At 47.6% G+C, this 13,872-nt stretch overlaps 1 protein-coding gene across 1 annotated transcript in view; it reads right to left on the minus strand.

Moving 5' to 3' along the window:
• LOC138302149 (probable DNA double-strand break repair Rad50 ATPase) overlaps nucleotides 1–13,872 on the minus strand; it is a 135,073-nt gene that overhangs the window by 32,477 nt on the left and 88,724 nt on the right. The window contains exon 9 of the mRNA XM_069242510.1: nucleotides 10,495–10,610. Within this exon, the coding sequence (XP_069098611.1) occupies nucleotides 10,495–10,610 (116 nt within the window). The remainder of the gene's footprint in view (nucleotides 1–10,494; nucleotides 10,611–13,872) is intronic.

Below are 13,872 nucleotides of genomic sequence, written 5' to 3' on the forward strand. Positions count from 1 at the left end.
AAATCTGTTGACTGAGCATGTCTTTTGATACCAGTAGACTAATTTAAGGCAACAAAATCTTTCCACAGACAATCAGCACTTTGGGTTGCTGTGGGACAAGGACCAACCATCTATGAACAGGTGACAGAATAATGTCTGCAATAACATTTAATTGATAAATACCTTTTTTAAAGGGGCCCTCCAGTGCAGAGAAAGACATTTTTCTTTTTTTACCATTCCTGCATCTCTGACAATTGCCACCAACAGGCGTCCCAGAGTATTTTGTTCAGGACCAATGTTAGCCATGGACAGAATTGGCAGCTGCCCAGGGCCCAACACTCAGCCCACCAAATTGGGGCCCTGCACCCAGTGTGGACACAGCCAAGCCACTGCAGGAAAGCTGTCTCCTTGCAATTGGGCCGATGGGAAGGGGTCCACTTCTCTGCCCTCGCTGCTATGGGGTAGCTAGGCGAACCCCCAGGTAGCCCCCCCCGCCAATTTCTAGGAGACCCACTCTGCAAGTTGCAACTGCAACAATACCACCCTCCTTCCCACAAAAAACACACACACACAAAGGACTCATGGGATGACTATTGTCTTGTTGCTTAGCTCCCTGCGAGGGTTAACTCTCTCTTGTGATAATCATCACACCTTCATCACTATATGAGCTGTTGGCTGAGGGGGTGGGGTGCAGCCCAGGAGGTGTCTGCATAAAACTACGTTAGGAGCAGAGGCATCTATTGAGATGCCAACAACCATGAATGTGTATGCAAATTATAGAGACCTATCACAATTCCTTTCCACTTAGAGCCCCAAAAATCCTAGAACTGGCCCTGGTTTGGTTGATGATGTTATCTGGCGTTTGGAAAGATATTGTGCCATCATGAACCTACTGGCCACTTTAAACCACAGTTCTTCTTTCAGTTGACGGTGAAATCTTGATAAATTACTGTGTGCAGAGCTCACGCTACAATATATGCCTGTCAGTGTACGAAATGCTTGGATACTGACAGTAAGCAGGCTTAAACGTCAATACTGGCTCACTGGACGAAAGTTACTGTACTTGTCTGTGGTTGAAGGAGTCCAGCCCTGATTGCTGCTGGAGTTAAAGTTGACCTTGTATTAGCAAACTGGCTTTGGGTGGGTTAGAGACCTGATAAGTGACTCTCTGTGGGTTACAGCTCGATATAAACATAAAGGATTTAGTTTTCAACCGTTACAGGGGGTACTGTTCACAATGCTATATTTTATATATGCAATAAACATCTGTAACCACATCTTAAATTAGTAATGTGAATTTGAGCTAAAATCTGGAGGTGCTTATTTTTTGTGTTGTGTTTCAAGAAGTATACATTTTATAGTGTAAATGTTGTAGTAACCAACAATAACTTTGACTTAAGAATAAGTGATTGCAGGTGGGTTGGAACCTTGGTAAGTGACTACGGGTGTGCTGGAACACTGAAACCTTTACTGGGATTAGAGACAACATCCTGACAAGTGCAATGAGAAATAGCTCTAATGGATGCCTGAGATGGGTATGTAGTGAAAGGTGATTGCCGAAGGGCAAAGGACAATTTGGTTGTGCGAAGGTTACAATAAACAAGTGCAAGTAAAAAAGACCTAACAAAACCTTCTATAGTATAGACCAGCTTTTAGAAATAGTTTGTACCACGAAGTGCACACCATATATGTTTCTCTCTCTCTCACTCATTCATTGACTCACTCTTTCAAAAACACTAAGTGAAAAAAGATACCTTAAACTTAAAACATATTCAATCAGCAAGCCAGGACAATCTCTCCAGTCACATTGTCAGTCGTAGCCTGCAATTTGTATTGAAGTGCGGAATTCCTGACCATGTCCTAACTCTCGCAAACGAAAAAGCAGGTGATCGCCTCTTGGAGTCTGTGACCTGGTGACAGATGTTCTATAATGAGATTGCATTTGGCAAGTAAAATATGAATAGTCACCATAAGATTCAGCACAAAAGCCTTCAATCTCTCCGGGATTTACGAGTCAAATGCTTTGCAAAATTGAGTTTATTTTACCAAGCTTCTCGTCCCAAATAACTTTATTGGTAGTCAGGTAGTCAGAAAACACTTGTGCTATATCAGTGTCTGTGCTGTTCCTTTGGCTGTGTGCAGATATTAGTCGCAAACCAGTATGGAATAATGACGTCGGTGTGTAATGTATGCTTGTAATAATGCAACAGGATTGTATGCATCCATTAGCTAGCTTAGCACACTGCACAATGTTATAAAAACGCACGCATTTATAAATGAGTGGGTACAGTTAAAGGCTTATGCCTGTGTGTGTGTGTGTGGGAGGTGGGGTGGGGGTGAATAAAAATCCTATCACCAATCCAGCAATTAATTTGTGCTTGAGCTAAAGCAGTGATACATCTCTGTGGGCAACTATTACATCTAAGTAGGTACTAACTGCCAAAACAGCACAATACAACAAACTGTGGATAAAATAGGAGCACAAGGTCAAAACTCTGCCAGGAGACCACTTTCCACTTGCTATCTCGGCACAATGAAATTTCCTACCATATCAACCGAGGAGAAAGTGCAGCAAAAACGCTGTCTTTACACGCCACTATGTAAGAAACCTTAATATGAAGCTCAAGGAAGCAATTACTCTTCTTCTCATAAGCAATAGCAAGTAGAGGTGAGTTACAGCTGCATAACCAAAACAAGAAACCCTGGAGCAGAGTGCATACACTTTTTCGTGATATATCAACAACAACAAAATGAAAATCATCACCTATGGATTAAAAGTCAGGGAATTTTGTGGACACTACCCATCAGAAGAAACCTGCAGCTGTAGCAACACTCAATAACCAAAAAGTCTATGGTTTGAACAACACATCGTCTACATGAATGGACCAAGATAACAGAGGTGACCAGTACCTAAACCAAGGAGGAAAGCATTACTACACTGCCACGTCGAGTGGTATAGTGTAGATACCCGAATACACACAATTTCTGCATACATTTTTAGAGACGCCTAAATACAAACATGTTTGCAGCTAATGAGAGAAGTAGAGTATGCCATAGCTGACAGCACAATGCCATATCTCAACACACATGTAACATACCTGCCTATAGAAATATTTAGAGAGTGACTGATTCCTACTGCAGCAGGGAAGCCGCCCTAATGCAATTACACCTCAGGAAAGACATCAAAATGTTTTAAACCACAGACCCAGAAAAAAGAGGCAGTGGAGGTAAAAGCTCTCTCTCTGAAAGGTAGTGAGGGGAAGGGGAATCCAGACTCAAAAGCCCTAATCTCTACCCCAAAAGAGAGTGACAGGAAATCTGTAAGCAGGCAGTCCTCCCTCCCTGTCAAACTACCGAACTTGCGGTTTCCTTACTGTTTAGAGTCATGGAAACCACTTGGGAAACATCAGGAAAGCATCCTCTGGCTTCGCCATTGGTATTTCCTGACCCAGTGGTACATTTAAAGCAGGAGCACCGGGTCACAGTAACCGTCATCAAGTCATATTGACGGCGGGAAGACCCCATCTCATTTTCCCTGCCTGTCCCCACCCTGTGCAGCACGGCAGAAACAAGCAAGGGAAATGTTAAATGACCCACATGCACAGTGTAATAGCTCCCACAGCATCGGCTCCATTTACTTGCTGTTCAGAAATAAACTCCTGCTTTAGGCCGACCTGAAACATTAAACATGGCGCCTCAACTGGCAGAACATCTTCCTAAATAAGGCCAGACATTTGTGACATCATGGGCCAAATACTTTAACTCAAGTCCATAGAGAACCACATGGAATGGATAAGCAGAACATGCCAGTCACAGGAATAATAGATGAAGATGACTTACCCCCATTTGATACTGCAAACCTGTACCAGTTTCGAGGGTATTTTATTCAATTTATAAATATTTGGGATCGTGTAAAGAGGATAAGGCTACTGATCATATGATATCAGGTTCTACCACCATCCAGCAACAAATTATTCACTTCCATGATTTATTTAGACGATCACTAATTGAAACATTTAGTAATTGGTCAACGTGGCTAGTACTTTCCAGTGAGGGAAAAAGGGCCTGTAGAATTCACCACACCAGGTGTACTTGTAAGAGAGGATACAATACATGTGGAGCAGAAGCATATAGAATGAACTGATAGATAAGACAACCTCCAACACTGACAAGTGCTTCATTCAGCCACATGAAATTTCAGGAACTGTACCTACTTACCACAAACACTCAGCTCTTAACTCATAATCTGCTTATAGGTATTACAAATTTCTTCATTAGTGAGCCAGCTGTCTTGCAACACAGTCTGCCTTCACAGAGCGGAAGGAGAACTGGACCCCTACAGGAGGGTGCTTCAGCTTGGAGGCTCGGACATCTGGCAGGGCAACAAAGACAATGAACATTGGCTATTGGAGTTGGAAGGAGTTAATGGATCGAAATTCCAACATTCGTTTTTGGGGAGTGGTGAAAACAATGGTCCTTTCGGGACGGTGTTGATGTATCTTTGTTATATATAGGTTTTCCTTATCATTGAAGTAAATCATGTGTCATCTGATATATGCCTTTATCAGGATTGACCAGCATATGTCAATTAGGGCTGGATCAATGTCGGATTTTCATGATATTGACATACAATATATCAATATACAATAAGTTAATCTATTAAATAATAAATAAACAAAATGATCACAACTGCATGGGGGCAAACACTTTTTTGGGGAAGCTGACAGCTTCTGCCCAATCAAAACACGAATTCCTATCTCACAACATATGGGTAGAGCCAAAGCCCCTCTCTAGTGATGCACACATAATTGTCTGGTGACATCTGCGCTGTCAAGGCAGACAATAAAAAGGAGCATTGCAAGGAGTGGAGTGGGGTAGGGCGGGGACACTGCAATAAAAAATGTCATGCACAAAACAATATGGGCAGGGTAAAGGAAGTGGTTGACCATGAATGCCACGGCCCACCACTAACACTGTGCGGAACAGTTCGATTTACTCTGCCTGACTCTTCTGGCCTTCCTTGAAGCAACAAGAGAGGACAGAGATTAGAGTGGCACACATGAAAAGAGACCTGAGGGAGGGAAGTATGGCATAGCAGAAGGAAAGGACTGCCGTAATAAATGTGGGGTGTCACATGGTAACTGGTGCTGTTTACCAGGCAGGTTGCTACCCTCACCGCCACGCAGCCCCTGTGAGACCGCTGACCACTGCTTTATTCCTGTGTCCTTTTGCTGCCTTGTACTGCTCCCCTCACCTTTTTCTGCCCAGTTTGTGGTCATAAATCTCTGTTTCCCTGCGCACTGCGTCTCCCCCTCGCCGCCCGTTTCCCGCTGCCGCCGCGTCCCGTAGCTCCGCCCCCTCACACCCCATTGGCCGCCCTGCTCCCACCTCCCAGCTGCTCCTCCCTCCCTCTCCCACTCATATGGAGGCCGCGCAGCGGTAGAGAGAGCGACCTCTGACCCTGTTTACCAGGCAGGTCGCTCCCCTCACCGCCACGCAGCCCCTGTGAGACCGCTGACCGCTGCTTTATTCCTGTGTCCTTTTGCTGCCTTGTACTGCTCCACTCACCTTTTTCTGCCCAGTTTGTGGTCCTAAATCTCTGTTTCCCTGCGCACCACGTCTCCCCCTCGCCGCCTGTTTCCCGCCGCCGAATCCCATAGCTCCGCCCCCCTCGCATCCCATTGGCCACCCGCTCCCACCTCCCAGCTGCTCCTCCCTCCCTCTCCCACTCATATGGAGGCCGCGCAGCGGTAGAGAGAGCGACCTCTGACCCTGTTTACCAGGCAGGTCGCTCCCCTCACCGCCACGCAGCCCCTGTGAGACCGCTGACCGCTGCTTTATTCCTGTGTCCTTTTGCTGCCTTGTACTGCTCCCCTCACCTTTTTCTGCCCAGTTTGTGGTCCTAAATCTCTGTTTCCCTGCGCACCGCGTCTCCCCCTCGCCGCCCGTTTCCCGCCGCCGCGTCTCGTAGCTCCGCCCCCCTCGCACCCCATTGGCCACCCGCTCCCACCTCCCAGCTGCTCCTCCCTCCCTCCCCCACTCATATGGAGGCCGCGCAGTGGCGCGCCGCTGGCGCGCCGAAGGCGCGCCTAAGGCAAGCCCGTCTGCGCCCGTCCGCGCCCAGCGCCAGACCCCATGGCCCCCGCAGAGGCCAGCCCACCCGCAAGACCTACAACGCCGCCACTCTCATCGCAATCAACACCGGCCGGATCCCCGGCTGCTGCAGAGCCACCCCTAGACACACCCACGGGCCCTTCACCTGCCTATCCTGCAAGTTCTCCTGCATTCAGACACGGACCGCACCCGCCAAGCCAAGCACCAGCAGCAACCACCTGAAGTGCATCCTGCTCAACACCCGCTCTATCCACAGACACGCCATGGAACTCTGGAACCTGCTCGACACCACATCTCCAGACGTCGCCTTCCTCACAGAAACCTGGATGAACGCCTCCTCAGCGCCCGACATCGCCATCGCCATCCCGGACGGATACAAGATCACCCGGAGGGACTGCGTCAACCAGACAGGAGGAGGCATCGCCATCGTCCACAAGAACACCATCCGCATCACGACCAACTCCGACGACACCCTCACAGCCGCCGAACATCTCCACTTCCAGATACACACCGACCCCAAGACCACACTCAGAGGCACCCTCATCTACAGACCCCCAGGACCCCGCACACAATTCAGCGAAGACATCGCAGACTTCATCAGCCCACACGCCCTCCCCTCCGCTGACTACATCCTCCTAGGGGACCTCAACTTCCACCTGGAGAACAACGACAACAACACCACCACCACCCTGCTGGACAACCTCGCCAACCTCGGACTCAAGCAACTGGTGAACACCCCCACCCACTACGCCGGACACACGCTTGACCCAGTCTTCTCCTCCAGCAAGTACATCTCCTTCAGCTACTCCACCGGACTCCACTGGACAGACCACAGTTGCGTCCACTTCAGCTTCAGAAGAACCACGACTCACCACCACCCACAACAGGCTCCCCGCAGGAGCTGGAACAAGATCACCACCGACCAGCTCTCCACATCACTGAGCCAGAACCCTCCCGCCAGCTCAGCGGACCCCAACCAAGCAGCCAACAACCTCACACAGTGGATCACCAACTGCGCTGACAACCTCGCACCTCTGAAAACCCATCCCACCAGGCCCAACAGCAAGAAAGCCTCCTGGTTCAAAAACGACCTCAAGAACTCCAAGAAGAACTGCCGCACCCTCGAGAAAGCCTGGCGAAAAAACCCGACCACAGACAACATGACCGCCCTCAAGTACGCCTCCCGCAAGCACCACCAGCTGATCCACACCACCAAGAAGACAGCATTCAAAGAACGACTAGACAACAACGCACACAACAGCAAGGAACTCTTCAGCATCGTCAAAGAGCTCTCCAACCCCAGCGCCGGAAACAACAACATCACTCCCTCACAAGACCTCTGCGACTCACTCGCCTCGTTCTTTCACCACAAGATCGCCGACATACACAACAGCTTCGGCGCACAGACCACGAACCTAACCACCAAACCGACGCCCCTCAACACCACCCTCCGCGCCTGGACCCCGGTCAGCACTGAAGACACCATCCAGATGATGAACACCATCCATTCTGGTTCTCCAACCGACCCATGCCCCCACCACGTCTTCAACAAAGCCGACTCAGTCATCGCACCCCATCTCCGGGACATCATCAACTGCTCCTTCAACACCGCCACCTTCCCGGAGAGCTGGAAACATGCCGAACTCAGCGCCCTCCTGAAGAAACCATCAGTAGACCCCACTGACCTCAAAAACTACCTCCCCATCTCGCTCCTCCCGTTTCCTGCCAAAGTCATCGAGAAGACCGTCAACAGACAGCTAGCCGCCTTCCTCGAGACTAATGGATCCCTCGACCACTCGCAGTCCGGCTTCCGAGCCAACCACAGCACCAAGACCGCCCTCATCGCAGCCACCGACGACATCCGAGCCCTGCTCGACAACGGGGAGACAGCGGCCCTCATCCTCCTGAACCTCTCCGCAGCGTTCAACACTGTCTGCCACCGCACCCTAGTGCAGCGCCTCAGCAACATCGGAATCCAAGAGAAGGCACTAGAGTGGATCATCTCGTTCCCCGCCGGAAGAACCCAGAGAGTCCGCCTCCCCCCGTTCAGATCCGAGGCCACCGAAGTCAGCTGGGGTGTACCACAAGGATCATCACTCAGCCCCACCCTCTTCAACGTCTACATGAGCCCCCTTGCAGCCATCACACGCCAACACAACCTCAACATCATCTCCTACGCCGACGACACCCAGCTGATCCTCTCCCTCACCAACGACCCAGCCACCGCCAGAACCAACCTGCACGAAGGGATGAAAGACGTAGCCGAGTGGATGATGAACAGCCGCCTGAAACTGAACTCAGACAAGACGGAAGTCCTCATCCTTGGATCATCACCCTCTGCCTGGGACGACTCCTGGTGGCCCCCTGCCCTGGGCAGCGCACCCAAACCAACGGACCACGCACGCAACCTGGGCTTCATCCTGGACTCCTCCCTCTCGATGACCAGACAAGTCAACGCCGTCTCATCATCATGCTTCAACATCCTACGCATGCTCCGAAAGATCTTCCGATGGATCCCCACCGAAACCAGGAAGACGGTCACCCAGGCACTCGTCACCAGCCGACTGGACTACGGTAACACCCTCTACACCGGAACCACGGCCAAACTACAGAAAAGACTCCAACGCATCCAGAACGCCTCCGCACGCCTCATCCTTGACATCCCCCGTCACAGACACATCTCCGGACACCTGAGAGACTTGCACTGGCTCCCCGCCAGCAAGAGAATCACGTTACGTCTCCTCACCCACGCAGACAAGGCCCTCCACGACCTGGGCCCCAGGTACCTCAACAACCGCCTGACCTTCTACACTCCCACCCGCCAGCTACGATCGACCAGCCACGCCCTCGCCGCCGTGCCACGCATTAGAAAAGCCACCATGGGAGGAAGATCCTTTTCCTACCTGGCAGCCAAGACTTGGAACTCCCTCCCCATCCACCTCCGCCTGACCCAAGACCACCTCTCCTTCAGGAAGCAACTCAAGACCTGGCTGTTCGAGAAGTAGCGGTCCCCCCTCCCCCAGCGCCTTGAGACCCTCCGATTGAGTAGCGCGCTATACACATTTCTTGATTGACTGTGGTTGTGGGACAGTGACATGGTTGTGAAATGCCCATGAACTAAATGATCACATATGTGAATATCATTGTTAGGAAAGGGAACACTCTTTGTGCATCTTCCTTTTGGTCCCTTTAAGTGGCAGATCGAAAGACAAATTAATGGGGGCAAGATAAATTCTAGTTTTCCCAGTGTACGTTCCGGAGAGCAGGGAATGTTCCACAATGTGAGAAGGATACTCATATACCTTGAAGGTCCAAAACTAGAAAGCAGAGGGAGTCTAATGTGTGTAACTCTCCAACACCTTCACTCATTTCCCTGGAACTATATTCCAAAGCAGTGATCAGCTTCATGAGTGACAATACCTATAAAGGAAATACAAGCTTCTTGCCCTAAATCATCAGAATAGCGGAGACATATTCAGAGCATGGCCCAAATGGCATACAAAGTGCTGTTTGTTGAGTGGGCGCCTGCCAGATGTGTGCAGTCTTAAAGGAATACATTCCCTGATGAGAAAAAACCTCTTATAAATGTGCTTTTTTTCTGGATGAAATAATGTACCCTTTTCATAGGGACTAATTCGGCACATGCAAGTGGTTGTGTGTGATTTAGAAGTGCAAATGGTTTGACTTAATTTGCTTATAAAGGCTCGTTCATATTTGAAATGCTTAATTAATAATAATATAAACACATAATTACCCTGATGATGTTGGGTTACTCATTAATATTTTTGTTAACAGTTCTGACCTGAGTTAAAATCTTGCACCCTGTGCTGATTCTCAGGACACGGGACATGTGACTACTTATAACAGGCCTGACTTAGAGTTTGGCAGATGGGTTACTGCCTCATAAATGTGTCAGATATCTTACCCATAGTATTACAAATGCACTACATCCAGTGGCACTTGTAGTATGGCGGACGGGATAACTGTCAAGTTTGGAACTGAGTCATCCATCTGCCAAGCTATAAATCAGACCCAAAGTCACCAAAAATCCAAGAATATGATTTAAAGTCGCCAATTAAAAATATTGTCATTTCTGGCAGAAGTGCTAAATCTATTGGATAATCCACTGGTGGAAATTCCTGCCGCATGCTATCAAATTACACCACCTATCAGAAGGTTTTTCATTACTACACAACTCTAAATCAGAAAGAGAGGATATCTTTACTGTAGTCTATAAAGGGTGTCTGGGGGCACATTTGGGCTGACACCTTTGACTTCGAGATTTGTCAAATCCTAAGGTCATTATTCATTCATACTTTTCAAATAATTGCATGTAGTTTATTGTTTCAATTCAAATATGAGTCATAAGTGCATTGAAAAACCTCATGACTTTCCAGATACCTTTGTTGTCCTGTTAAATTTCTTGCTTTTCAAGATGGACGATTCCTCAGCATTTTTTCTCTGAGATGCCAGATTTTGTTCTAGTTGATTTGCCAATTCCAAAATATTTCTTGTCTCTGCACAAGGAAATATAAGTCTGCTGGTGTTGAAAAGTTATTCAATAATGTGAAAATGGCATGTTAGTGGAAAGCCTGCTGTTGATAAGAATTGTATGTATTAGTCTGAGAAGCACACAACCTTTTAGAAATAAGAATATCATGAGATTACAGAGACATATTGAGGCCCTCGTTGTGAACACTCATTACAAGTAGCACGTTAAGTTCAGACCCTTGCACAATCCCCAGAGGGTTCAGATTTTTACTTTTTGCTGAATTTATTACATCAAATAATTGCCAGATATGATCAAGTAGGACTCCTGGATTCAAATTTACACCGGTGACACCCAGTCATGTCAAAAGTTTCAGTGGGGAAAGAGGCCAAAACATTTGCAGGGCCTCGCTTTGGTTTTTGACCCAAGAAGCTTTTAGAAATTTCGGGGCATATTTATGCTTTGTTTGCGCCGAATGTGCGTTAAAAATTTTGATGCACATTCGGCGCAAACCTTGCCCCATATTTAAACTATGACACCCGACCCTGCGGACGGCAAAAAACCTCTGTGTGCGTCATTTTTTGGATGCAGGAAACCACCTTGCGTTAATGACATGCAAGGTAGGCGTTCCCGTCCAACAAATTACTTCAAGGCCTGTGCGCCTTATTTATACTCCTGCTTCATTTTGACGCACTGGAGGGGGCGGGGCTTAAAAAATGGCACCCAGCCTGATGGGTGCCGTTTTTTAATGCCTGGGTGAGGGCAGGCATTAAGGGACCTGTGGGCTCACTTCCATGGTCTCAGACCATGGAAGCAGTCCAGATGTGCCTTTCCCTGCCCCCAGGGACACTCCCTGCCACCCTTGCCCACCCAAGGAGAACACCCATGGATGAGGGACCCATCCCAGGTAAGTACAGGTAAGTTGAGGTAAGTATTATTATAATTTTTTTTAAAGTGGCATAGGGGGCCTAATTTGGGCCCTCCTACATGCCACTGTGCCCAATGGCCATGCCCAGGGGACATAAGTCCCCTGGGCATGGCCATTGGGCAAGGGGGTATGACTCCAGTCTTTGCTAAGACAGGAGCCATTTCAATGGGGGTGATGCATCAAAAAATGGCGCAAGTCCGGTTTGAGCCATGATTTTTGACTCAAACCTGACTTGCACCATTTTTTGACGCACAACCCCCATTTTCCCCTACGCTGGCGCTGCCTGGTTTGAGTCTTTTTTTTTTACTCTGACCAGCTCGCAGCGCCGGCTAACGTCAATGCATAAATAAGGTGCCCGCATGGTGCATAGGAATGGCGTTAGCCGGCGGTACATTTTTTTACTCTAACCAGCGCCGGCGCTGGTTTGCATCAAAAAGTATAAATATGGGCCTAAGAGACTAAAAACTATTTTTGGTGCTACTAAGTTGTGTTGAGCATTAGCTGCATCAAGAAGAAACAGGTCAGGATGTCTTTTAGGTCTTGCATACCAGACACCACAAGCACTTTGGTTGCTATGAATTTATTTTTGCACTAATCTGCTTGCTTCTTATTCAATGGTTTCTGTCCTCTTGTGTTTGTTCCTCCTATGGTACATATCCTTTTTACGGTCCTTCTCATTGGCTGACTTGTATTCTTCCACTGCTCACAATTAGGGAACTACTTTTGCTTTTTCATTTAGCAAGTTTTCTAGTTTGTGTGCTACTTACCCTGCCAACTACGTAACTTAACCCACCGTGCTGTGTTGCTCTCAGTCCTTTCGAGATTGCCTGTTAAAGCAGGGCAACAGGGGTATTTTTGATGGGGTATGGCAGAAGAGCCAACCTTAAGGTTTTATTGCATAAAAGCACAGACTTTGGCATAAAAAGTCCTTTGTGGTGCTGGAGGAAGGGCCATCTGCTCTGCTCATTCAGGTGGTGCTCGAGGCAGAAGGTTTACTTAGCGCAACACTTCTCCTGAAGGCCCATAAATCTGGTCTCTGGGCTACAAAGATGTTGGTAGTGAGAGAATTCTATTGCTATTGGAGAAGACGGTACTCTTTCAGACTTTTGGGAGGGATGCACTTTTTCATGCTAGTGGAGGTCAGGTCTTTCCTGGATGCAGTTAGAGAAGAGGGCACTTTTGGATAATTATTAAAGAGAAGGCATCCTTTCATACATTTTGAGGAAAGGACACACGTTTCTGCTTTTGGTCAAAGAGAAACTTATGATGTTACAGAGGACTTGAAGTCAGAGGAGAGGGCGCTCCTTCATGCCACTGGAGGAGAGAACACTCATTATGTTAGTAAGGACTCTCTTTGATGCTGTTGAAGAAGTGGCCGCTCTTCCTCTATTGAATGAGAAGACTCTCTTTGACGATGTGATGAAGTGAGGACAGTCTCGTGCTTTCACACGGTTAAAGGAGAGGGAATCCTTTGAATAACGTTGAAAGAGATGACATTATTGCATAGTCTTAAAGGAGAGGACACACTTTTTGTGCTCTTTGAGGGGAGGAGGTTCATGAAACTACAGTGGCCCCTAAGCGATGAAGTTGGAGGAGAGGCCACTCTTTTATGCAAACTGAAGAGAAGGCACTCTTGGATGCTGTTAAAGAAGGCAATCTCTCATGCTATTGGAGGAGGGGAAACTCATGATGTTACAGGTAACCTTTTTGTACTGATGGGTCAGAGGGAACTCCTGACTGCTGTTGGAGGATAGGAGACTCACTCATGTCTCTGTGGAAAGTGAGACACTACTTATTGCATTCACAATTCTGTTCTAGGAGACCATTACCCAGTTCCTTTATTTTGAAGTCAAAACTACTTCTATGAAAATATCATGTGCACACACAAAACCCCTAATTTCTATCTGACACCAAGAGAAAATAGTACTTTTCAGCAACCAATCTTAGAGTAAAGACAAAGTGAATGTATGAAGAACATTACATACCATTAAATGGAGCACCTACCATTCAATATGAAGTTCACTGGGAGGTAATGTTGAATTCAGGAGGCAATTACTATCTAGCAATTTATGTGTGCCCAGAATTTCTGCAGACAGCTTTCATCATACATCATCAAACATCGTTAGCTGCAATAGGGCACCACAGAGTCCTTTGTCAGCATCAGACTGAGTCCTCACTCAAACCCCTATGTCGAACCATTTCTCCTAGATATTCTAACAAGAAACAGTTAACCAAAACTACATTCCCTGAATTGATTGTATTGGGTATACGTTCTGCTTCTGTGCCCAAGTGTACTTCATACATGTTCAAACTTGTCGGTTATCTACATCGGTGACTGGTTGTTTAAAAAATATTGTAAACA

This window comes from Pleurodeles waltl, chromosome 6, assembly GCF_031143425.1.
Source record: "Pleurodeles waltl isolate 20211129_DDA chromosome 6, aPleWal1.hap1.20221129, whole genome shotgun sequence".
Taxonomy (NCBI): Eukaryota; Metazoa; Chordata; class Amphibia; order Caudata; family Salamandridae; genus Pleurodeles; species Pleurodeles waltl.